Source organism: Stenella coeruleoalba (genome assembly GCF_951394435.1).
Source record: "Stenella coeruleoalba genome assembly, chromosome: 8".
In the NCBI taxonomy this organism is placed as follows: domain Eukaryota; kingdom Metazoa; phylum Chordata; class Mammalia; order Artiodactyla; family Delphinidae; genus Stenella; species Stenella coeruleoalba.
Genome location: NC_137154.1, coordinates 3,494,413 through 3,519,676, shown reverse-complemented (window position 1 = coordinate 3,519,676; position 25,264 = coordinate 3,494,413). Strand labels below are relative to the sequence as shown.

At 56.4% G+C, this 25,264-nt stretch overlaps 1 protein-coding gene across 6 annotated transcripts in view; it reads left to right on the top strand.

Annotated features, from left to right (window-relative positions):
• ANO1 (anoctamin 1) overlaps positions 1-25,264 on the top strand; it is a 161,508-nt gene that overhangs the window by 102,047 nt on the left and 34,197 nt on the right. For all 6 annotated transcript variants that reach the window (XM_079929146.1, XM_079929143.1, XM_079929144.1 and 3 more), the window contains 4 exons: positions 2,946-2,987; positions 8,998-9,062; positions 9,861-9,995; positions 14,236-14,396. In XM_079929146.1, coding sequence (XP_079785272.1) covers positions 2,946-2,987; positions 8,998-9,062; positions 9,861-9,995; positions 14,236-14,396 — 403 coding nt within the window. The remainder of the gene's footprint in view (positions 1-2,945; positions 2,988-8,997; positions 9,063-9,860; positions 9,996-14,235; positions 14,397-25,264) is intronic.

The following is a 25,264-nucleotide window of genomic DNA, read 5'->3' as shown; positions in this document are numbered from 1 at the left end:
GGCCATGGGGCCTGAGCAGTGTGGGAACTCCGGACAGAGGATCTCTGGAACTTTCCAAATGTGCGTTACTGCAAAGGCTAGGAGAGAGAGAGGACAGGCATGGGGGCCCGGGGACCCAGATTCTAGTCCTGGCCGCTCACGCCTCTGTGACCTTGAGCAGAGGCAGCCCCTGTCCTCTCTGAGCCCCAGTGCCCCCATCTGCAAGTTAGAAATAATACCTGCCCTGTCCAGTTGCCAGGGCTGCAGAGGGTGTTAGCAGGAATTCAGAAACAGAAGGGCTTTCAGTAAGACGCTGGACGAACGGGGGGTGGGGCCGGACAGCAAAGGGCTGTCCACCCGGACCGTAGCCTCAGAGGGAAGGATGCTCAGACGACCTGCCGCAGTCCCCCGTCACTCACTGTAAGGATGTGGGCTCGACTGATCCCGTTTTCCCGCCTCTGTGCCTCCGTTCATGCTGTTCCTTCTGTCTGCAGTGCTCTTCCCTCCTCCTCTGCCTGGACGACCCCTCCCCAGGGCCAACAAAGCATCCCCATGGAGCCTTCCCTTCCCCGCCTCCCCGGCACGGTGGAGTCTTCCCCTCTGGACCTCCATGCTCCCTGTCCCACAAAGACAACACTGTTGGGCCGCCGTTCATTACGCTGCATCTCGTGGAAGCCTCTGCATCTAGTAGGCGCTCAATAAATGCAGCGCGGGGTTAAGTCCAGGTGTCTTGGTGATTGGCCTGTTGCGGGATGAATGCTTCGAGGGAGGACTCAGACCCCGCAGGTCCCGGCGGGCGCTTCCGGCTTCTCCCTGGAAGGCGCCTCGCTCCTCCGTCCCATCTGTGCCGCTCAGGTTTGCTCAGCCCTACTTGGCCTTTGAGCTGTCACTCCTGCCAAGATGTCAGGGACAGAAGCCGAAACGTTTCAGGGCCTCCCTGCCTGTTTGATTCAGCCCTTTAAGTCTTGAAAGGGAAAGGGGAAAGGTCCACATTTCTGAGCACCTACTGTATGCAAAGAACTGTGTCTAGCAGGAGCTTTATCTCCTTTAATCCGGGGCAAACACGGAGGCTCAGAGAGCTTTAGTGACTCGCCCAAGTTCACACAGCCCCTGTGGAGGAGCTGGGCCAGAAGCCAGCCCTGGCCGCACCACCCCTGCGTCCTCCCCCGGAGGCCGACGCACCCCTTTTCTCAGGCTTCGCTGCCACCTTTGTCTCAGGAATCAATTCTAGCAGCAGTTTAAACCGATGAGTCCAAGACTTCCCCTGAGCCCCCAAAAAGCACCTCCAAGGTCCTCCTGCTAGAAACCCCTTGCGCACCATCGTCTTTGTCCCTTACACAGCAGTAGGGAAGCCCGCCGCGTGGGGTTTGTTCCCACTTTACAGATGGGGAAACTGAGGCTGCGGCTGCTCAAGCAACTTGCCCATGCGCACACGGCCGAGGAGTGGAGCCCAGATCCTCTGGCTCTGCTTCCAGCGGGATGATGGATCTATCTCAGTCATCTCGAGGGAATATGAAGTTTTACATCCACGAATTTTCCGTACAGCGGGTGGACACACACCCCGTTAAGTACCAAAGCTGCTGTTCAAATATCTGGGGAGATAAATCCTCTGAAGCTGGCCCTGTGGCCCCCACGCCTTAAACAGAGGAGGCCGGCTGTTGCGAGGCTGCACCTGGCCTCTGGCAGGCAGCAGGCCCCTTCCGCGCGTGTACGCTTCTCGCCATCTGCCTCTCACCCCTGAGCTGTCCTGGTCACATCTCAGTGCGTGGCCCAGAGCATCCCACCCTCTCCAGGGCCTTGCTTGCTGTGTTCACTCACTCATTCATTCATTCAACGAGAGCGTCTGCCAGGCCAGGGGCCGGGGTCATTGCCAAGCAGACAGCAGCCTGTTAGGACGGCACATAGGGGAAGAGCCTTCTACTCCATAACCAGCAGTCGAATCCAGAGAAGGACTTGGCGTTTCAGCCACTGCTGGGTGGCTGATGGCTTCCTTCCTGGTTGGCATCTGACTCCTTCAAGGTCACCGGCTAGCTGACCTCTACAGAGATGAGGTGCTGCTGGAATCGTGGGCCCATCTTAGACAAGAGGGAAAACTCTGGGAAGGGGATAGGTTGGGTTGGGTGGAGAGGGCCCCTGAAGACCCGGGGGGGAATTTGGTTAAACTGCTCCCAGAGCATCTTCATGCAAAGACCACAGGAATCGGTTGCCCACCTGGTGGTCAAGTTCTCCCTGCCTGGAGGGGGCTGGCGGGGCTGGAAGGGGGGTCACGGAAGGAGCTGGTGAGAGGAGCGGGCACCAGGCAGACCTCCCAGAGCCCTCAGAGCTTTATCTGCCCGGCAGTCCTCAGGACCGGTTGGCCAGGCTTCTAGTCATCAGTGTCACCCGTTGGAATACTGGGCTAGCTTTCGACCTTTAAACACTCCTTCTCTTCCATTGGATTTGGAGGCCTGGATCCAAGTCCCAGGTCTGACCGGATTTTTCTGTCTCTCCCAGGAATGTCAGTTTGCTCCTCTGAGCCTCGGTGTTCCCATCTGTAGAATGGGAGCATTGGACTCGCCGATCTGTATGCACTGGGATCATCTAACTCATGGTCCCTCCTGGGACACATGAGAGGAAAGGGGGCACCACCCTAGTGGGGCCTGGGATGAGACTCCAGGACCCTCCTGGCAGAGTGGGATGCACGTTCACCCTGTTGACAATCCCTCCAGCCCCTGAAGCCCCCTTTCCTCTGTGTCACCAGTTCCAAGGACCTGACCGCATTCCCATCCTGGACGTCGTCTCTGTGTCGAGGGGAAGGCGCTTCGGGCTTTCCCAGGACACTTTTTATCCTAGGAGGAGGGAGCCTGGGCGCCCTTCCGCACTGTGTGAAGTTCTGTCCTGGGACTAGCTCACCTGCGTAGTGGGGGCAGCTGGAGTGCATGTCTGGAAAGGTTACAGGACAGTAAGACACCTTTCTCTCTTTACAGGGAGACTATGAAGGGGAGAACGTGGAGTTCAACGACAGGAAGGTATGTGCTACAGAGCCGGGAGACCGCTCCTGGGGGTCTGGGGGTCTGGGGGCCAGCAGGGGACAGGGCTCGGGGGTCACGGCACTGCAGCCCCACATCTGAGCGAGAAGGTTGGTGAACTCACCTCGTTGGACTGTTTTCCTCTCTGATTCTCAAAAGCATCCTTGGCAGGTTGAGCGTGTGAAGGGAAGGGACGTGCCCCCCGCCTGCCCTTCCTTCCTGCACTGACCTGGGCAGCTTCAAACCCATGTCTCACTGGATCGGTCAGAACCTCCAGGGCTCTTTGCCGACCTTTGGCCTAATCCTGCCTGGCTTCCGGGAGAATAACTCTGGGAGCCACGGGGCCAGCACCTGGAGTGCACCAGCCCCCAGCAGCACGCGGGAACACGATGCATGGTGGTCAAGCTAGTTTCTCAAACTCACTTGACCTGGAACCCTTTTTAATGGGAAAGTTATGGAGCTGGTGTCCCATGAGACACACTGTGGGAAATGTCTAGTGATCCTTTATTCTTCAATGGTTCTCCCTAATTCCACCCACCCAGGCTCTCAGGAAGCTCTGGTCCTGCACCCACCCCACATCCACGCCACCACAGCCAGTTCTCCTTCCCTCGCGTGCCCACACCCGGATCCCAGCCTCCCTGCCTCCACATGAGCCTATCCCAGCTCCCCAACAAGCCCTGCCCTCCCTCACCTCAGGGAGCAGCCCTCCCTGGGCTCTGCGTTCCTTTCAGCCCCCTTTGTCCCATCTCTTGCTCCCCAAGAACGGATCCTTCCAAGGTGCCAGGTAGGGATGTTTCCCTGAGAACCTCACAATGGAGGCCTTGTCCCAAATTGCAAGGCCCGGGAGACTCTGCGTGTGGAATGCTCTGTTCCCACCTCCCTCCAGCCCCCCATATGTGTTTTTAAGCCTCCGGTACTTGATACAACTCGCCTGCCCGCCCGCCCGGGAATCCAGCTGAAGATGCTATCTGATTTAGCACAAAAATTACATATTTGGTTATTTTTAGTGTAACATCTGGCATTCGTCTGAGAGCCCGTGACTTGCAGATCTCCTCCATCCCGTCCACGGGCCTGCCCTGCACCAAGCCTGGCCTCAGAGCCCAGCCCCCTTCGTCCCTCTGCAGCCCTCTGCCACTGCCTGATGCCCTTCCTCCACAGAGACCCTCTTCTGGCCGTTCAGCCTCCAGGGCCCAGGCCCCTCCGCCCTAATCTCCCACCCTCTTCCCCATGCTGCAGCCGCACTGCCGCCTTTCTAATCTAAAGACAACTTGGCCGACGGTCGCGTCAGTGCCAAGACTGTCTCATTCAGTTATTACTCAGGAACGATTTACTGGGCACCATAGTGTGCCGGCCCAGCAGGCACTCTAAGTTTATCCAGACCCAAAAGCTCCGCGCCTGGAATGCGGCCCGCTTTCCACCCCGCTCTCCTCACTTAACGTTATGTCCCAGCCATGAATACAAAGACTGGTCCATGATCAGGGAGAATTGGACGAGTGGATGGACGGATGGGTGGGTGGATGGGTGGACAGATGGACTGACAGATAGATGGACGGGTGGATGGATGGAGGGAGGGAGGGATGGCTGGATGATGAGTAGTGGTGGGTGGATGGAAGGAAGGAAAGAAGGCAGGGAGGAAGGGGAAATGCCCCAGATGCGTGTTTGTGTCCTAACTCGGAGAACTCTTTCTCCCGTGGTCGCTGCATCTAAAGTGATCTGGTTCGGAGTATTTTGCTTTCACAATGACAATATCTGTGGCATCCCTTCAGTGGCAGGAGCCCCAAGTGCCCGAGGACAGAAGGGGGGACGTAGCCAAGCAAGGCCCTGGTCCTGTGCTGAGCTGGCGGAGCAGGGGCACGGTAGGGATATTTCAGCAGAGGCAGGCCTGGGCCAGGGCTGAGCAAGGCCACAGCTATTGGCCTGATCTTCGGGCCACAAACGCTCGGGGCCTTGGGGCCAAGCGCTCCTTCCTCCAGGATTGGGGGGCGGGAGGGTTACTCCAGGTGTGGATTGAGGTGGCCTCATTCCTATACTGCACTGAGAGCCACGGGGCCCTGGCCCAGCATTCATTCATTCATTCATTCATTCAACAATTACTTACTGGAAACCTGTTATCTGGCCTGTTTGAGAAGCTGGGGAAGACACAGACCAGACAAACCTGGCCTCCGTCCTAGGGGGAGACAGCAAGGGTTGAGTACATACACAGTAATTAAGGACAGCGTCAGCGCTGTGATGGACCTGCCCAGCCACATGGGCCCAGGTGGGAGGTCTGGGCAGGAGAGATGCTGGTGGAGGGAACCAGGATCCCTCTGAGGTCCAGGTGCTGGAAGGCTCCCAGGGTCACAGTGACCAGAGCCACCGGTGCCCAGCTGACCTGCCCCAGGGCCCCCGACACCTCCCACCTGCTCACAGACTGAGGGGCCCCCAGAGTTCTGCCAACCGTAGCCGGGAAATCTGATGCTTCGTTTCCTTACGCTGACAGCTACAGGGTGATTGACGTTCTCTTCCTGGCAGGAAGAAAAGTCCACCGAGGTAAAGTGGTTTATGTAGAAAGCTGGAGTGTGCCCCAGCTGCCACATCTCTCAGGGGATGGTGGCTTTTGCCTGCTGTGGCCAGTCCCAGCGGGGAGGCCCGGGAACAGGGTGACCAGCATGACGAGGACAAGCCTTCCAGAGCGTCTGTCCGTGCCTCCCCTCCCCCGCGGCAATCTCCACTCCCTCCCTTTCCATCCCAGGGTCTCTGCCCTCATTCCTCCCCACTCCCTCCCTGCCTCCCATCTCGCTGCTCTGATGCTCCCCCAGCTGGTCTATGGTGTAAATTTCAGCTGACTTTCTTTTTTTTTTTTAATCTTTATTGGAGTATAATTGCTTTACAATGGTGTGTTAGTTTCTGCTTTATAACAAAGTGAATCAGTTATATATATATATATATATATATATATCCCCATATCTCCTCCCTCTTGCGTCTCCCTCCCTCCCACCCTCCCTATCCCACCCCTCTCGGTGGTCACAAAGCACAGAGCTGATCTCCCTGTGCTATGCGGCTGCTTCCCACTAGCTGTCTACCTTACGTTTGGTAGTGTATATATGTCCATGCCTCTCTCTCGCTTTGTCACAGCTCACCCTTCCCCCTCCCCGTGTCCTCAAGTCCGTTCTCCAGTAGGTCTGTGTCTTTATTCCTGTCTTACCCCTAGGTTCTTCGTGACATTTTTTTTCTTAAATTCCATATATATGTGTTAGCATACGGTATTTGTCTTTCTCTTTCTGACTTACTTCACTCTGTATGACAGACTCTAGGTCTATCCACCTCACTACAAATAGCTCACTTTCGTTCCTTTTCATGGCTGAGTAATGTTCCATTGTATACATGTGCCACATCTTCTTTATCCACTCAGCTGAGGGGAGGAAGCTGCCCGGCTGGTGACTGGTGACGGCGCTTTGCTTTTCCGGAGGTGCTGCACGATCTCGTCAGAGTTTGCTGGCCCAGGCCTCTCCTTTAGAGAGTGAAACTGTAGACGATTTTCCTCCTTTTCTGCGTAATCAGACACATGGCACATAACAAGCCCCCAGCACTTGGCTTCACAAAGCATGAGCCCATCTGCGTCCACTCCGTGACCTGGGAGGAAGGATAGACTCCTTCAGTATCAAGGAGGTGATGGAGCTCAGAGGGGAGGGAGTCTGCCCTGGATGCCCAGCGGGGCTCAGATCACCCACTCGGGACGCTGCCCGGGACACCGACTCCAGACCCAGCAGAGCCACCGTCCTAGCAGGGCAGCACGGCTCCAATTCCTGGACCCCTTCTCCTCTGAGATGGGGGGAGGCCCTGGGCATCCCAGTTCCTTACCCAGAAGCTACAGAGGCTCCCCCACCAGCAGCCAGACTTGCCATTAAGTCTTTCAGAACTCGGAATCATGCTGAACACATCCCGCTTGTGCCACTTACAGAGAGACTTAAAATCTAAAGAAAGCTCCTCTTATAAGGATCAGAACAGGCAAAACCCAGGATTTTGACAGCAAGGTTCGCTCATCATTTATTAAGAAGGCCTTTAGCTTCTCTATGTTATTCTCCTCCCTGTTTTTTCCTCCCTACTTATTTTGTCCCTGTGTGCTGACTTTTGATGAAACACAGCACCTCTGTTCTCCTGAGTATTATTTTCAGAGCTGCAGAAGGAGAGAAGAAATGGAAACGTTTGCTAGAAGGTCATTTCTAGGGACCCCTGACTCTCTGGTCTGTGGAAGCTGACCCCGTCCCCGTGAGCCTCTTAGACATTTTTAATTTTCAGAGACTCGGTTGAAGGCAACTTTGTGCGTAGAAAGCCACCCCATCAGCTCTGGATCTTCCAAGTCAGTGGGGAGAATGTAATATTAGCTCAGGCTGCTATGACAAAACACCAGACTTAAACAGAAGACATTTATGTCTCACAGTTCTGGAGGCTGGAAGCCCCAGATCAAGGTGCCGGCAGGGTTGGGTTCTGGTGCAGGCTCTCTTCCTGGCTTGCGGACAGCCGTCTTCTCACTGTGTCCTCACACGGCCTTTCCTCCGTGTGTGCATGTGAGAAAAGAAAGCTCTGGTGTCTCTTCCTCTTCTTATAAGGACACCAGTCCTGTCAGGTCAAAACCCTGCTCTCATAACCTCATTTAACCTTAATTATTTCCGGAAAGACGCAGCCTCCAAATACAGTCATGTTGGGGGCTAAGGCTTCAACCTGTGAATCTGGGGGGACACATTCAGTCCATAGTCTAGAGTATTTTGGGCGATGATATAAAAGGCTGTGTTCGGGGGCCACAGCAGAATCTGTATATAGGAGACCCCCAAGTTTTTAAGTCCAAATATTAAGAAAAGGAAACAGGATGCAAGCCAAGCTTCGGTGTACAGGAGAGACCTGGGGCCCATGGTGAGTTCTCACGGGCGTCCCCCACCCCTGCTTCCTGCCAGCAGAGATGGGCAGCCGAGGCCCTGGGTTCCCAGCTGGGGCCCAGCTCCCCTCCAGCCAGCAGTGTCACCGTAGGCTTTGAGTTAAGGTTGGTAAAGCATTAATTACCCACATGCATGGGATTTCTTTATCAAAACCAGCAGTCCTAACCCAGCGTCTTCCCGAGGACACCCTATACCCACGCATGCATACAAGGCTTCCAATCGCCAAGCTCGTTGCCATCCTGCCCAGAGCCTGGGGCATGATGGAGTGTGTAGATTTCATTTATTTCACTAAGCTGAGTTCATCAGACAGCCCATCTCAGGAGACACACATCGGGCTCTCTTTGCGTCCCGTGAGACTTTTAAAAATCGTACCACTGGTATTTCTCTGCTGCAAAGCCTGGTGGGTCTGTCTTTTTACAAAGAAAGTGAGGTGTCTGACAGCCATTTGAGATCAATTCCAGATCAAATCGTGAGCAGTGAGGACTCTATAATGATGCCAGAAGTTTCTTTCCCATCCCCACTGTCACCTAAAAACATAAGTCTAGGGCTTCCCTGGTGGCGCCGTGGTTGAGGGTCCGCCTGCCGATGCAGGGGACGCGGGTTCGTGCCCCGGTCCGGGAAGATCCCACATGCCGCGGGGCGGCTGGGCCCGTGAGCCATGGCCGCTGAGCCTGCGCGTCCGGAGCCTGTGCTCCGCAACGGGAGAGGCCACAACAGTGAGAGGCCCACGTACCGCAAAAAAAAAATAAATAAATAAACATAAGCCTATTCCTCCTTGGAGAGCCCGCCACCACCCGTGGCTTCTTCAAGGCCCTTACCAGAGCTGAAAGTTTTGACCCGTTTTCTCGTGTCCGTCTCCCTGACCAGAACGGGAACTCCAGGGCTCAGGGCTGTGTCTGCCGTGCTCAGCTCAGAACTCGGCGTCCACCACGGTACCCAGCACAGGGCTGATCCTCTGTACGTGTTTGTTGAATGAATGAATGACGTAGCTGTGAGCAGACACCTCAGTCCAGCGGGGGCCCAGCAGCTCTGTGTCCTGGGGAGCAACCTGGGAGCGCTACATTTTCCCCAGCCCTTCACCACTTCCTCTCTCCCAGCTCCTGTACGAAGAGTGGGCGAGTTACGGGGTCTTCTACAAGTACCAGCCCATCGACCTGGTCAGGTGAGAGGGGACGCTGGGAGCAGGCCTGATCGGATAGATGTCCCCGTGCATTTCGACTGTGCTGAGTGTGCGGTGCATGGGGGCCTGTTTGAACTTGAAGAGTTTGTGTAGGAAAGCCAAGGTCTCCCAGCAGGACGGGAGCCTGGCTGAGCCAGTTAGATAGTTTATTCAAATTCACTGCGGGACGGGCTCTTATCTGTCATATTCACTGTCTCCCCCTAACTTCACAGTCCAGCTTGACCCAGCCAGGCATCTGGTGTGATTTCTTTCTGTGTTGAAAGGAAGGAAAGAGCTGCCTGGGAATTTGTAAGAATTGCCCCTCTGGGCAATGCGTCCTCTCCTGAGGGGACCTCCATCCTGGGGCAGGAAGGGGCGAACAGATCAGGCAATGGGGACACGTAGACCAGCACTCAGCCCATCAAGGAGCCAGAAACGCTTAACACACAGCGTGACTGGTCCTCTTGGTGCCTCGGGGCTGGAGTTTTTTCCTGTTCTTGGGCTGAACGGGGCTGGAACAGAGCTGACAGCCTCCGGGCGACATCGTGTCCTTCAGCGTGGGCATCACAGGCGGAAATGTGCCCACCTTCGGGGCACAGTAGAAGTGCTGGCATAGGGAAAGCAGAGAGCACCCCAAACCTGACCTGGCTCGGGGGGCCCCAGTCTCTGCTTCTTTGGTTGAGAGAATCAGGGGCCCCCCGATGAGCTGTTCCTCGCTCGGCGGGAGGGGGTACGGTGTAATTTATTCCCCCTGATGTGGATTGAGAGCGTGTCTCTGTTTGGCTTTGCCCTGCGGTGCAGGAAGTATTTTGGGGAGAAGATTGGCCTGTACTTCGCCTGGCTGGGCGTCTACACCCAGATGCTCATCCCCGCCTCCATGGTCGGGATCATCGTGTTCCTCTACGGATGGGCCACCGTCGATGAGAACATCCCCAGGTAGGCGGGCAGCCCCTCTCTCCGAACACATCCTCATCTTACTAAGGAGCCGCGTTCCTATTGCTGCAGGAACAGAACTCCCTGGGACGCGGGCCCCTCACCCCAACCCCTGCCCCGCCATGCACCCGCTCAGTGCCCCCGGAAAGTCACAGGCCAGGCCAGGCGGTGTCAGAAAGAAGGCCGCCCAGTCCAAAGGATGTAATAGCCATCGGAGCGTGTGGGCGGCCTTTGCAGACACGATCGCCCCCGGAGACGCTTTATTGTCGAGAGGCAGACATAAAATAAACATCCAACTCCTTTTCGTTCTTTGAAGCTTTTTTTCCCATTTAGTTCTTGGTCATTATGTGACAAGAAAATTGACCGCTTCCCTGTGTGGTCAGGAAATGAGACGGATGTGACCATTTGGAGACCTCGGGGCAGCGCACTCAGCCAGCCAGGCCCTGTGTCCATGCCGCGTCCCCTGGCCACGCGGCTTTGGGAGATGTTGCAACAGGACCGTCATGAGAGCTGACCGGGTGCAAAAGGCCCCGGTCTCTGAACGCAGGGCTGATAGCACTGCTACTGTTCACCAAGGGGTAGGCCAGGTGTGGGGGGCTCTTGGAAGGAGGCCAGGACCCCAGAGACAGCCCGGCGTCGTGCCGGGTGTGGTTCTCCCAGAATGGCAGCCAGACGTTAGTCAAGCAGCGGGAGCTTGAGGACACCGTCTCCCCTCTTTTCTAGTGGTTTCCTAGACTTGCTAATACCGACCCAGGGATAACTGATTGTGTTATGAGTTCAGGATTTCAGGCCTAACTTCCATCAGGAACAGTGTGCCGATGGGCAAAACACCGGATAGAAACGTGGACGCCCCTGGCCCTGCCTCTTGGGGGCTGGCGGTCTGTCGGGGACAGTCCCGGTACATCAGCTCAGTTTACGTTTCTTACGGCTCAGCCCAGTGTCTCTGAAGCAGAGCTGTGGTTTAGACAATCCATCCATGGTTCTGATCAGGAAAGAGCCGGTGAAGGAGTCTTACTTGGTGGAGAAACTGACTCCTTAGGACTCAGCGGTGCAGAAAGGCCACATCCAGTGATTCTGTGCGAGCGATTTGTGAATACATGAATAACACGTAAACTATTCCACCCACCCAGAATCAGAACGTTAAAGGAATCCGGCTTATGTCCCTCCAGGGTTATTTTGGGCACAGGCAGGAGAAAGCTTGTCCCTTTTGTTTGCTAATGACACGAGCTCACTGTGCTTGGGTTTGAGGAACGCAGAGATCAAAGTAGCCCAGACGCAGAGGGGACCGAGTGGAGGGTGAGGGGCCCCCCACGGAGACTTCTCCGTCCGCCTTCCTGCCGGTCCTGGAGGGGAAGCTGGGCTGGTGGCCTCGTCCAGGGTGCTCTGCCCAGGCAGGCGCGGGCTCCCTGACAAGGATGCCGGCATCCCCAGGCCAGGCCAGGCCAGCGCTGTCACACAGCCAGGGAGGCAAACAGCATTTACTGGGAATCCTGGAGCCCCGTCTGACCTCGGCCTCTGCTCACTTGGTGCCGTGAACAAAGCAGGAAGTGTGCATTCCCCCTGGACTGTGGCCCAAGCCAGTCTGTAGGATAGCCGGTGCCCCCGCACCCCCTGCGCCCCGCACGATGCTGCCCTGCCGCCCCTGCCCCTCTATTTGCCCCCGAGGGCAGGCACACCCATGGCTTGTCTTTGTTTTGGCTGAAGGCAGTGAAGGGAGAGGCTAAGGGTTGAAAACCAGCAGAAACAGGCTTTTTGACTGGCTGATATTGTTTAAACTGGCAGGGAGGAGGGCTGGGCAGCCATGGGGCTCACAGGCAGGCAGAGACATGGGCTCTGGCCCCCCCGGCTCCTCCCATCCTCGGGGACCCAGGTGGCACCGTGGCAATGGTGGAGGGGGCCTTCCATCCACAGGTTCCCTTAGAGGGGCTGGGGTCCTGCACGGGTGCGATGTCCTGCCCCTCTGCCTTTCAGGAGAGGCCCCCAGAAGAGAGGAAGCTCAGGGAGGGACGAGGCTCCATTATTCCCACAATAATGATGGTGAACGGGAGGATGAGTCCCAGGGCCCTTCCGAGGGCTTCACGTGCGTTCCCCTGTTTAATCCTCCTAACAACCCAGTAACACAGGTTCTCAGGGAATTCCCTGGTGGTCCAGTGGTTAGGGCTGTGCTCCTTCACTGCCGAGAGCCTGGATTCAATCCCTGGTCAGGGAACTAAGATCCCATGTGCTGTGCAGCGCAGCCAAAAAAAAAAAACCAACAACAAAAAGACCCAGGATACGCGAATAAAATGCCACGGCCTTTAAAAAAAAATGGGTTCTCTATTCTCGGCATCCCCATTCTATAGACGGGGAAACTGAGGCCCAAGGAGTTGGAGCAACCTGCCCAAGGCCACACAGCTCACAAGCGGTAGAGCTCAGATTCAAATCCAGAGCTGGCTGGCTCCCGAGTCCACGGTGCCCTACGGCCTCTGTGTGCCCGTCCCCGCCCCACATACACGTGCACGTAGGCACACACACGCATGCTCACACACGCACTCCCCCAGATGCTTCGAGGCACCAGCTGGTCCATCTTTCCCTCTCCCACGCCTGACACCGTGCCTGGCACATACAGCATGTACACAATCTTCTAATGAGTCTTTGGTAAGAGTAACTGTGGAAGAGAATTGAGCTGAATGCCCACAGTGCTAGCAGAGGAGGGTCCCCCACAGCCTCTCAGCAAATGTTTCTCCAACACCGATGGCTGTGGCCCAGCCACGATTCTGTGCATCCAGAAATTTTTTTTAAAAGCCAAAAACAACCACCCAATTCGGCCCCCTCCTCGATAGCCACCTAACCCTTGGGAATCAGACTCCTGCCCGGTGTCTAATAATAGCTCAGTATCTTGTCCAAGTTAGCAGGGACAAGGGCAGGGCAGGGCACGGCAGAGTGGGCAGGGCCTAATTCTGGCCTCCCTTCTCATCTTCCAGAAGGAGAAACTGAGTCTGAGGCTAAAGGGCAGGGTTGGGGGCACAGAGGGCATCAAGGACCTGGGCCACGCCCCCTGGTCTCAGCAGGGAGCCCTCCTGTGGCCTCTGGGCATCAGCTGAGAGCTGTGCAGGGCACAGGCTTGACAGACAGAGCCCAGGGCTCAATCCCCACTCTGCTGTGTGGCCCTGAGCAAGTGACTTGCCCTCTCTGGGCTCATTTCCTCATCTATGAAGATGGGATTGTAATGGCCCCAGAGCTGGTCCAGGCCAGGTAGACGCTCGGTGCAAGCCTCTGCTCGCACAGCTAATGGTCGTTATTGCATTTTTCAGTATTAGCAGGAGACAGCCTGCGTGCTGGGCAGGGCGGAGGAGGCAGGCCACTGGGCATCGCGCAGCTCCCCATCCTGTCCAGCCACGCCCCCTGGGCTCGAGCCCCAGACTCAGCAGAATAAAAGCCTGCCCTGAGCCGGACTAGTATCCTGAGCAGGAACTGCCCCTCACTTTCGGGGTGAGCCCGGCGTGGTGGGTCCCCAACCCCAGGCAGCTTGTGGGTGTGTTCCTTCCAACCCAACCACGCGTCTCCCGGGAGGAGGTCCGGGAGAACCATTTCTCCAGCCTCTTAGGGGCCCAGAGTGCCCAGCGATGTCCGCAGGCTGGTACCCAGGCCTGCCCGGGGCCAGCCGTCCCACGGCGTCCCCACAGGGATGGACTGAAGCCCGCAGGAACGGCGCTTAGCAGGTGCCAGGCTCACGGCCAGGGCTCAGGAGAGGCGTGGCGTCCTCGTGCCTCGATCCCATTCCTCCTTCGGGTCTCCGGGGCCTTGTCAGGTCAGGACCTGGACAGCATTCACTCTTAGCACAACCTTGACGGTGCCTGGTTATCAGAGGGAGGCTGGCTGGGACCTCGGCTTCAGAGATGAACGCTCACCGGCCACACAGCCAAGTCCGATGGGTCTACGCCCAGTTGCAGGCTGGATACAAAATTAAAATGCAGGGCCCTGTTCAAAAATCATTAAGGCTTTAAGGGGGGACAGAGTGTGAAACCGAGCTGGGGCCCCTGTGTGGCAGCACCTGTCACACACCCCTGAAGCCCACCTGGGATGGAGAAGAGGGATGTGGGCGCCGGCGGAAGCTGGCTGATGAGCCAGACCATGTCCACAACAGCGGGGACCCCCAGCACTTTCTCCCACCCGACATGGCTCCGGGAGGCTCCGGTCCACGTGGGCCGGCAGGGACGCTGCCCATCGGCCAGGGGACTCTGGGCTGCTCCCTTTCTTCCAGCATGGAGATGTGTGACCAGAGACACAACATCACCATGTGCCCGCTGTGTGACAAGACCTGCAGCTACTGGAAGATGAGCTCTGCGTGCGCCACGGCCCGCGCCAGCCACCTCTTCGACAACCCGGCCACTGTCTTCTTCTCCATCTTCATGGCCCTCTGGGGTAAGCCGAGCGCCGCCACCCCGTCTGTGGGTCAGAGGGTGGGTCCCCACATTCCCTCCCTCTCCTTGAGGCTACCCTCAGGACCGTTTGCCAGGAATGCACACAGGAGGAACGGTCAGCAGAAAGAATCCCCCATTCTGTCTGCAGGTTACTGGGGTCTGTACTGGGTCACGACCCACAGATGCATCTGACCCGGCCAAGAGCCCCTCATGAAAAGCCTAGGAGTGTGCTTTGCTCCCGGAACCGGGACCTCTTTCCTGGGGCCGGGATTGGTTGCTGCTTTAGAACAAGGAGTGCCGAGGGTTCTGCCTTCCTCCCGACCAGGCCCAGGCCCTGGGGCACAGCTCTCGTTATCCCCCAGCACCCCTGCAGGTGTCACATACCCATTTTACAAGTAAGGAAGCCAAGGCCCAGGGAGAGTTGATGTGACTGGCCCAGGATCACCCAGCTCCTAGGCGGCCAAGGTGAGGAGTGAACGTACGATTCCAGAGCCTGTGCCTTAACTGCTGGACTCCACTGCTACCTGGAGTCCAGGGCAGACGGCTCCTCCTCCAGTATTCTTCCTGAATCCAGGTCCTACCTGGTACCCATCTCAGGCTTGGGGGGCATGGGAGGTGGGTAAGTGGTGGCTGGATGCATTTCCGCAGACGTTTCTGGATTAGCAGCAGATAAGCCTGTTTCCTCCTCTGTGGCCCCGTGACACAGCCTTTGCCAGCAGGGCATTCAGGATTCGGGCAACCGTGTGCAGAGCCGTCCCCTGGGCACCAGAGCCCCAGTCTTTGCCCTCAGGGGCTCCCAGCTAGTAGGAGATGGAGCTGCACACAGGAGCCCTGGGGGAGGGAAGTCAGCTCTGCCCTTCCCCACATAACTCAACCCTCAGCTTCCTCGCCTGTAAAATGAGGGTGTGATAAGGATCAGAGGCAGCGGGCACAAAATCTCAGCCAATGCTTAGCACGTACATGGCTGACTCTCAGTAAACGGTCCTGCCCTTGTGACCACAGACCACAGGCAGGGCTGCCTGACACACGGCGGGGGTTTGAGACTGAGTAAGGTGATGTGCCTTGCGTGTAGCATGCGTACCAACCAGTATTTACTAAGTGCCTGTGCTGGGCACAGGGGAAACCATGGGAGGGAAAACCACTGCATCCACTGACTTAGTCCAAGATTCAGGAGGGCGCAGCATGTGCAAAGGCCCTGTGGCGGGTGCAGGGAGCAAGTGGGAGTGGGAACAGGAGGACCCTGGAGGCCAGCAAGGGCCGCAGAGGACTTTGTGTTCTCACTGGGAGGACTCAGAAGCCGGTGCAGTCGGCCTCCTGTATCAGAAGTTTTCTCATCTTAAACTTGAGTCAGAGACGGCAACTTACGTGAGAAGCGGCTGGGGAGGTGATAGAGGGAGGCTGACCCAGCTGTGACTGGGGACAGCGGCGGGGCTTTCGCTCGAGACCCACGTGAGCTCCGGGGCAGACGCTCAACCACCTGCACGTGGAGCGAGAAGCTCTTTCTCCCGAGGGCGGCACCGTGGGGGAAGAAAGCCAGTGAGAAAGTGTAAGAGCGGCGGTTAGCGGGCCTCTCGCGCCCTCCCTCCCTGGCCCTGGGCTCCCCGACTGTGTTCCGTCTGTTCCCACTGTCCTGCCTAGACGCCCAGTAACAGCTGTGCCAAACTGAGGGCCTGCGATGGAGGAGACTCTGTTCATTCCAGCGGGCTCTCGTGCCCACCCCTCCTGTGAGCTAAGGAGATGCCTCGGGCTTGGCGAAGCCCGTGTCGCGTGGAGCACAGGGGTACAAATGACAGCCCCCGCCCCACTCATGAACATCACCCCTCCACATCCTTCCCCCCCGGCTCAGCAGCGGCCTGTAAGCCCACAGACACCTGGGTAATAGGGACACCCAGGGCTGTCCATACACCCAAGCTCTGGGAGCTCGAAGCACAGCTTCACGATCAGCGCAGTCGTCATGGGCACGTGATGGCCCTCCTAACGAGGCTGAGAATGAGAGTCACAGGTCACCAGCTCAGCGTAAGGGAGAGATTTCCAGCAGTGAGTGCTGGGCTGGGCTGGCCCGGCAGGTGGTGAGCACCCTGTTTCAGGAGGCATTCAAGCTGAGGTTGGAGGAGTCCTGGCCGGGGCTACCACAGAGCATGGGGAGGTGCTGTCTGTGTGTGGTTCGTGGCGGCTTATGAGAAGGTGCCCCGCACCACACGCTACTCGGATGATTAATTCTGGGATCAGCCTGCCTATAGATTTAGGCTCAGTGGCCATCTTCACGGAGCTGACGTGTACGTGTCTGACATTGGGCTGGATGCTACCTGCGCTTCATCCCACCTTATCCCACAGCTGAGAAACTGTCCCCATGTCACAGATGAGGAAAGTGGCTCTCCACTGGCAGGGCCAGGACTGGAGCCCACGCTGCCCTGAGCCTGTTCCGCCTCCCCTGCCCACCCCTGTCTCTTTGGACCCTGCGTCTATCAGAACCACGCCCCTGCCCCCCACCACCCTCTGCTCTCACTGCCAGCCTCCCTGGCCTTCCTCAAGATCTCTGGTTGGCTCCCTTCCTTCCTCTCTGATCGGGGCCCAGGAAGCTCCAAGCTGAGGCTGGAACACCTCCTGGCTGGGCACCCAGCCTCCCGGTTCCCCCGCTCCGAGCGGGGGAGGCTCACCCGGCAGCATTCACGTCCACGGTGGAGCCCAGCTGCACAGCTGCCGGCTTGACGGTTTGGTCCACTTCAACACCCAGCTGCGTTGGCTGTGAGCCAGGATGGCTAGTCAGCAGGTAATAGTGCCAGTCCCTGGGCCAGACTCGGGTTCAACTCTCAGCTCTGTCACCCGCCAGCTGTGCAACTTCAGGAAAGTTGCTTCAACTCTCTGGGCCCTGGGTTCCCCGTTTGTAAAATGGAGACAGTGGTCGGGAATGTCGAATGAGTCACGTCTTGTGATGTCTTAGGGCTGTACCTGGTGCTAGTTGTAATGTCGTGCTAGCTGTTGCGTCGGATCAGTGAGCCCTTGCTTCTTGAAAACGTGAAAACAGCCTAGACCCTTGGAGGCTGGAGCTCAGATCTAACCTGTCACCTTGTGCCTGGGGGCCTCTGTGAATTACATCACTTCATCTCCTTCAGAAAAGAACGCTAGCTTTGGTTGGCTGGTTCCTAGTGTGTGCCAGGCACTGTCCTGAGCATCTTATGTGAGCGACTCATTAATTCTCCCAGTAACTATAGGAGGGAAACAGGCTTTACTACCCCATTTAGCAGATGAAAAAATTGAGGCAACTTTCCCAGGGTTACACAAGCTAACAAGAGGCAGAGGCAAGACTTGAACCCCAGCGTTCTGGCTCCCCAGCCCCAAATACTTGACCCCTGGGCTTTACTCCCTCTGTTACTAATCAGGTCTGGCTCATGTGTGTGCTTATTCCTGGCAGGCTTACCTTAAATTCATTCTCTCACCTGGAATACTTTCCCCAGCTCCCTCCAAACAAACAGGCTCCCTTTCACCCTCCAGAGTTCTGCACAGAGTTCTGCACAGGCTACCTCACTGGTCCCCACAACAACCCTGGAGAGAAACCCTGTTATTCTCTGATGTGGACAGGGAAGCACAGAGAGGTTAAGTGACTTGCCCAAGATCACACAGCTAGCAGATTTGTAGCAGACATGATAGATCCGTGCCTGGCCCATCGGCCTTCGCGGTCCAGGCTAGTGCCCTGGTCTCACCTCTCCATCCAAACATCCTCCACCCCACTTCTGTGCCCTCCTGGGGGAGCAGAGATTCACCATGAGCAGGCGGTGAGGGGCACACAGGCAGCAATGCCACTCAACCCGCCAGGAGGCAGGGAGTTGGTTGAATTCTGCGCACCCCCTCAATGAAGCCAGCTTGGTCACATCATGCTTCTTTATTGAGCACCTACTGTGTGCAGAGGGGTACCACTTCACAGCCTCAAAGGTGTTGGCCAGCCCTTACCAGCAGCCCCATCCTTGGGAGAAAAACAGATGGTCCCATCCTTCCCCTATCCAAGACGCAGCGAAACGGGCAAATCTGTGTTTCTGCTGTGTGTCCCCACGTCCTCCAGCTCCACTTCCACCGTAGGCGACAACAGAGGTGCCTGTCTGTCAAGGGCAAGTTCAGTCTACACACCCCCATTTGGGGGAGAAAAAAACAACAACAAAAAAGCCAAACCACTCTCATGAAGCACTTACGGAAAGAGGAGCTTATTAGAAATCAAGACAGAAGCAACAGGAAAGGGCCTGCTGGGCTGAGAGGGGCCTGCCGACAATCCGTCCCTGCCCCCAGGGTGGAGGGAGCCTCAGTCCCTCCACCCACCCCGGGCTCTTTCACACTTTACTCTGTCAGCCCTTATTAGCAGCGAGCTTGCCATTGTTGAGGGGGTTTTTTTAGTCCCTTATTCAATTACTTGTTCATTACCCTCTAAAGGATCATTTTCCCACTGGTGTTTCTTATCCCACTGTGTTCTTTCTTTTCCTGTCCTCCAGCTGTTAAGGCTTCTGCTCGCATGGTGACAGAGAGCAACCCCAAACCTGACACTGACAGTAGCGGGGCTCTGCCGCCCCAGGAGTCACCTCTGGCCGCTGTTTTCATGTTGCTTCAGCTCCACTGTGGGGTCTGGTTTGCCCAGAGGCTGACCCGCTGGTCCTGGAGCTGTGAGCTCTGGCTGAGCTCTCCCCTGCCTGGGATTTATGACAACTCAAAGCCTTCATTCAGGAAGGTGTCACACGAAGAAACTTTGAGCTCCATTTAGCTGTTCCCGCCGGGATCGATTTTCTGAAATTATAGCATAATAATGGGGTTTTAAAGCCTTGTCAGTTCCAGGCAGAACAAAGGGGGCTATTTGATTTAAGCCTGCCTGCAAGGAGCTGGAGAAAGATGGTCCCGGCATTAGTGGAGTGACAGGTGTGATTGAAACCCCTCCTCGCTGCCCCCGAGACTCTGAGTGGAGTGGGCAGGTCACCGGCTGAGTCACCCAGTGCGGACGGAGGGAGAGAGACTGAGTCTCTGCTGGAATTCAAAGGCCAGCAGCGGGTTCGTGCGCGAACACTTGTTCAGGGGATAAATAAATAGAATCAGTGAGAAAGTGAAGGGCGGGGGGCCTTTGTGCGGGAGCCCTGTCTCCCCTGTGGGCCGACAGGTGGGTCTGTGACCGAAAGCTCGGCCTCTCTGTGGCCCAGTGCCGAATCAAATCTCGGAGACAGAGTTTTGGGTGAAGTAGAAAAGGAGAGCTTTATTGCTTTGCCAGGCAAAGGGGGACACACCGGTTCTGCCTTGAAAAACTGTGTGTGTCCCCCCGCAGAGGATTTGATGAAGGGCGGTTCAAAGGGCGGGGGCGGGGGGGTTCTCTGACAAGATTAGGGTGTGGCGAGCAGGGCCTGCCGTCCCTTAATCTCATCTCAGGTGGTCGTCTCCCGATGTTTTCATTTATTTTAGTTTTGGCTGTGTCGGGCGTCAGTTGCGGCATGCGGGATCCTCATGGCGGTGCGCCGTCTTCTCTCTAGTTGAGGCGCGGAGCTCAGTAGTTGCCACGCGCGGGCTTAGTTGCCCCACTGCGTGTGGGATCTTAGTTCCCCGACCAGGGCTCGAACACGCGTCCCCTGCATTGGCAGGCGGATTCTCAACCTCTGGACCACCAGGGAAGGCCAGCGGTCGTCTCCTGATCTCGATGAGTTTCTCTGGTCCCTTTAATCTTGCTTCGGGCGGTTGCTTGGCTTCTTCTCCATTGATTAGCAGCTGTTTGAATCCACCCTTCGGAATTCAGGGATGGTCATGGGGGCTGCAGTCTTGCCTATAAGAAATGGGGGACAAAAAGGACCTCCATGCCGGGAAGCCCCACAGGGCCCCGCTCAGTTTCAGGTCACTCTCTTGTCCGGTTCCTGCAGCCCGAGGCCATGCATCTCCGATCTCCACATTCAGAGAAAGGAGTCTGTGCTGAGCAGATGTCGGACTGTCAAGAGCCAGAGGTTTGAGAAGCTGGTCTCTGCTCTCAGGGGTCTTGTTTTAAGGAGGGTGCGGCCCTGCCTGCCCCCCGGGGCCTCAGCGGCTCAAGAGTGCCTGGTACAGGTTTGGGAGACAAGACCCCGGCCCATAAGGAGCTTGGACCTCACCAGGGAGACGGGGCTGTTCTCCGGGCAGCCGCAGAAGCGCCCCAGCATCCATCAGAGCCTTCCCTCCGTGGCCTGTGAGATTCCCACGGCAGGCCTGAGAGCCTGTGAGGTTCCAACGGGCACAAAAGACCACGGGACGGCCGAACCGGGAGCGTCTAATGACACGTCCAAGATCGTGCCACAGGGTCAGCAACAGCGTTTCAGGGGAGGGTGAAAGCTCAGAAAGGTTGGGGGGGGGGGCAGCAGCCAGCCCAGGAAGCAACCGGAATTAGGGAAATTGGGGTTAGGCCTGGGAGTGAAAGCAGTTTGGGCCCGAGGGAGGTAGGGTGGGATGCAGCCTGGGAGGAGAGCCGAAGCAGAGGCCCGGGGTCCTGTGGGGGGTAGACCAGCAGCTCATCTGATGGATAGAGAGATGGACGGAAGGAAAGGGCAGACGGTGAGTAGGTCAGTGCGTCCAGACGCCTGTGTGGACGACGCCTGTGTGGACTGTGCCACGCGCAGAGCTTGTCCAGAACGGAGATTCCAGCTCAGCGTGGTGCCCAGGAATCTGTATTTCAGCAAGCCCCCTGCGGTGGGGCTTCCGATACAGCCCACACTCTAAGAAATCCGGGGTGGGGGGAAATGGACAGACTGCCCCTTCCCCACCGTAACCACGCGGGTGTGTCCTGGTCCATTTTCTCTGTAGCTCCAGCCTACAGCAGGGGCACTGAAGCCCATAAGCACAATCTGTACCCATTGTTCTGTGATTCTTTTTTTTGTTAACTCACGTGAAATTTACATAAATTAACTGTCTTAAGTGCACAGTTCGGTGGCACTCACCGTGTCCTGCCATCATGACCACCATCCTCCCAGGTGGCAACCTGGCGCCCATTTAACAGTCTGTCCCTTTCCCCCTGTGCCCACCCCTGGCAACCACCAGTCTGCTTTCGGCCTCTATGATGGATTTATCTGTAGGTATTCTGGGTGCTTTGTATAAATGGAACCAACCATATGTTTTGTTCTATCGTCAGCCACTTAATGAGAAGCGATGGAGATCCTTCAGGTGAGCCGGGTCGTGGGACCGCTCCTCCGTCGAGCCCCTTGCCACGGGGGGGCCCTGCCCTGGGCTCCGCGGCACATCGGCTTATGGACGCCTCACCGTACGCCCCACAGCGGGCACTGTTATCAAGCCCATTGTACACACGTGGAGACTGAGTCTGGCAGGCAGGTGGGGGGGGCACGGGCCCATGCCCAAGCTCATACCTGCTTCGAGCCATGGTAGATCCAGGGTCCATCGCTCACCTGCTGCCTCTGGGCTCCTCTACAGGAATGTGTTTGTCTAACACTGTGTCATTAAAACAAGTGTTTGAAGGGAGAAGCTCAAACACCTGCTTGCGCCCTGGCCTGGGTTCCCTCTTCACTACCTGCGATTTCTGCTGCACTGCCCTCTGGGCTCTGAATTTTGGGGGGATGGTCTTGTCTCCTTGGCCCCCTCGTATGGCTGCTGGGGTCAAGGCCATCTCTTCATGTCTTTTGTACCCTGGACCGGGTTTGGCCCACAGCTTGTCCTCATGTGGGTGGGAAGCCACACCCCTAACCCCAGTCGATCTTGGGGTCAGAAGTCCTGGATCGAGGTTTCTGCTGTATATTAACCAGTCACCTGACTCCTCAGGGTCTCAGTTTACCCATCGGTGTGAAGGAGTGCGTTATCTCTGCGCTGAGGGCTTGCGGGTGGGATGAAAGGAGATGCCCCAAGCATACCCAGCACCTGACACCAGGTAGACACCGCGTTACGTCTGTGTGATGTAGTTGGCACGTCAGCCAGGAGAACTATTATTGGGTACCTTGAAGGGAAGGGATGGGAACCTGGCAGGACCCACTGCTGTCCACATGGCTGGTATAGAGAGGGAGGGCTGCAGGAGCACAGCTGCAAAGGAGGGGCCCTCGGTTTTCTTCCTGCCTCCGCCCAGTCCAGTAGCAGGTGAGTTTTCACGCTGCTCAAGATGCCTGATTCTGAGCTGAGACCTCAGGACTGCCCCCAGCTCAGCATGAGCCTTCCCATCGCCTGTCCTACTGGCTAAGCCTGAACGTCACAGCTCCGCCCCTTTGCTGCAGAGCAAAGGCGTGGCAAACTCGGGGCCCGAGAGCCCAGGCAATAGGGCATGGTGGGGTCTGTGGCCCAGCAGAGAAGGCACGCCCAAACCTTGACAAATGGATTGACACTCCTCAGCTCCAGCCTCCTGGTGCCACAGTTTCTGATTTTTAAAGGAGAAGCAGGAAACTCATGATTTTATATAAAATGCCTGCATTTCTTAAACATAGCCGAGCACAACAAGCCTTGTCTATGTACTATCTCCACTCCTTGGCCTCCAGGGTGTGACCTCAGGTCCAGTCTCGGTGCTGGTCAACCTACAGATACCCCTGGGAGAGGGCCCTTGTATCTATCTTAAGACATTTAACAGTAAAATTCTAGAGCAAGGATGCCTGGGTTTAAATACCAGCTGCCTAGCTGTGTGACCTTGGACAAATTACTTAACCTCTCTGTGCCTCCAGTTCCTCATCCATAACATGGCAATACAAGTTTTGCTGTAATCGTCAGACTTATTACGACCATAGTTGTCATTCCCGTAAAGAAAATCAAATATCTGTGCAGAACGTCGGTCAAGTACGGTGGTTAAGTGTCGACTCTGGGGTCAAATAGAATTCGGTTCAAATCCCACTCCTGCTGCTAACCTGAAGTTGACCTTGGGCAGAGCATTTAATCCTCTGAGTCTCTGTCCTCATTTGCAAGAGTGAGTGGAAATCACTCCTACCGCATGGCGTTGTTTTGAGGTTTTGTGTAACTGGTGTCGCTAACTCACTAGCACAGGGCCTGGTGCAGGCTGAGTCCTCATTAAAAGGTAACAGTTATCACACTGCAGGCTGGTGAGTGGAGGGAGGGGGAGGTCCAGGAGGTAGAGGTGTGGGTCGGTGAGCCTAGGAATGGGGAGACATGGGGAGGCTGAGACAGGGAAGGTTAACAGGCCAGCTTCCCTGCTGTGCATGGAGCCAGCCCTCCTCCCCCATTCAGCCCAAGGTCTCAAAGGAGGCCTTGCTGTGGGCAGGCAGAGGAGGCCGGAGAGAGACAGCTGTCAGAACACAGTGAAGGAGAGACAGGCCTTCCAGAACTGGTGGCGGTGTGGGAATGGGCCCCAGCCAAGGGCCTCCACTACAGTGACCCAGGGACACGTTGAAAGAGACAGGAGGAAGCATCCTCACACCTTCCTTCTTAGGAGGCGGTGCAGGCTGCAGATGGGCCTGCCCCACCAGCCCTATGTGTCTGCTGAGAGTACATTTGTATCACAGGGAACTACATTTCCCAGGCTCCCTTGCTGTTCCATTTCCTGGAAGGCTCAGCCAATGGGAAGCCCTGATGGGGGGGGCTCAGAAGGCGGGAGAGAAGTCAGGGTATTTCTCCTCCTCTTCCTCTGCTTCCTGGGGCACCTCTGGCAACGGTTTTGCCTTCTCCCTGGCTCTACCTCCCTCCAGAAAGCCCTTCCTCCATGATCCTAGCTTCTTCTGGGCAGCTCCAGTTTCTGGCTCTGGGGACACCACCTCCCATGGTCCCACCACCCCTCGATAGGCAGCAGCTTCCTGCTATCGCTAATCTCTGGGGGGTCTCACCATCCGCTGCTTGTCTTCTCAGCTCTTCCATTGTCTATGTGGCCAAGTCCCAGGATTAAATTACCCCAGTCCGAAAGACCTAAGAGGTTCCCGTTTCCTGGCTGGACCTGGTTGGTACCGTGGCTAATACTTGATGGGCAGATACCCGTTATGCGCAGATCTGTGCAAGCTCGGAGGCCCTGTTCTCACCTCGCCTTAATGGGGAGCTGGGCATGTTCTCTGAACCAGGAGGGGAGTCAGATTCAGACCCATCTCTTGCCAGGTGCAACGCCTGTATTCGTTCCTGGTGAAGGATGACATTGGAGAATTTGCACTGAAGTCCTCATTGAATGTCCATCTTGACACTGCCACTTATCAGATAAGCCATTTAATTCCGCCGAGCCTCAGTTTTCTCACCTGTAAAATGAGGAGAATTATAGCAGCTCCCTCCTATGATTACTATGAGGTTTAAATGAGATTAATACTTCACGTGATAGCTCTTTCAACAGTGCCTGGCACATAGCAGCTCAAGAATCCGGAGCTCTGGTTAGCTTTATGGCCACCCTTATCACCACTCCAACCTTCAGCCTCTGCTGATTTTCCCTTGTGGGTGGGAAGAATTAATGATAAATGTTTCAGTCAGTGGTATCTCCATTTGCAAGTGTCTACTCATAAAAGCCATTCATTCATTCAGTGAGCTCTCTTGAGGCACCTGTTTGTGCCTGACACTGGGCTCTCCATGGGGGACCCAGATGACAAGGCCCCATCCCTGCCCCACACCCCAGAAGGGCCACGAGACATGGGACAGGGATCACAATGGAAGGTGGCATGAACAGCATGAGCAGGAGAGGTCCCAAGAGGAGTTGGTTTCTTTCCTGACACTGAGGGGGATGATTGGAGGCTTCCTGGAGGAGGTGGCATTTGAAATATGCTTAGTCTGTTGGGAACACAAAGCAGGATGTAGCAGCTAAGAGTGCAGCTCTAAAGTCAGGCCACCTGCAGGGGTTTGAAACTTGAGTGAGTGACCTTGGCTCCCTTTTCACTCTTTCTGACCCCACCTGTGACTTGGGGTCCCCAAGATCGATGGAGCAGGATGGTTAAGAGCAAGAGCTCTGGGACCAGCCTGCCCAGCCCCTCACCGGCTGGC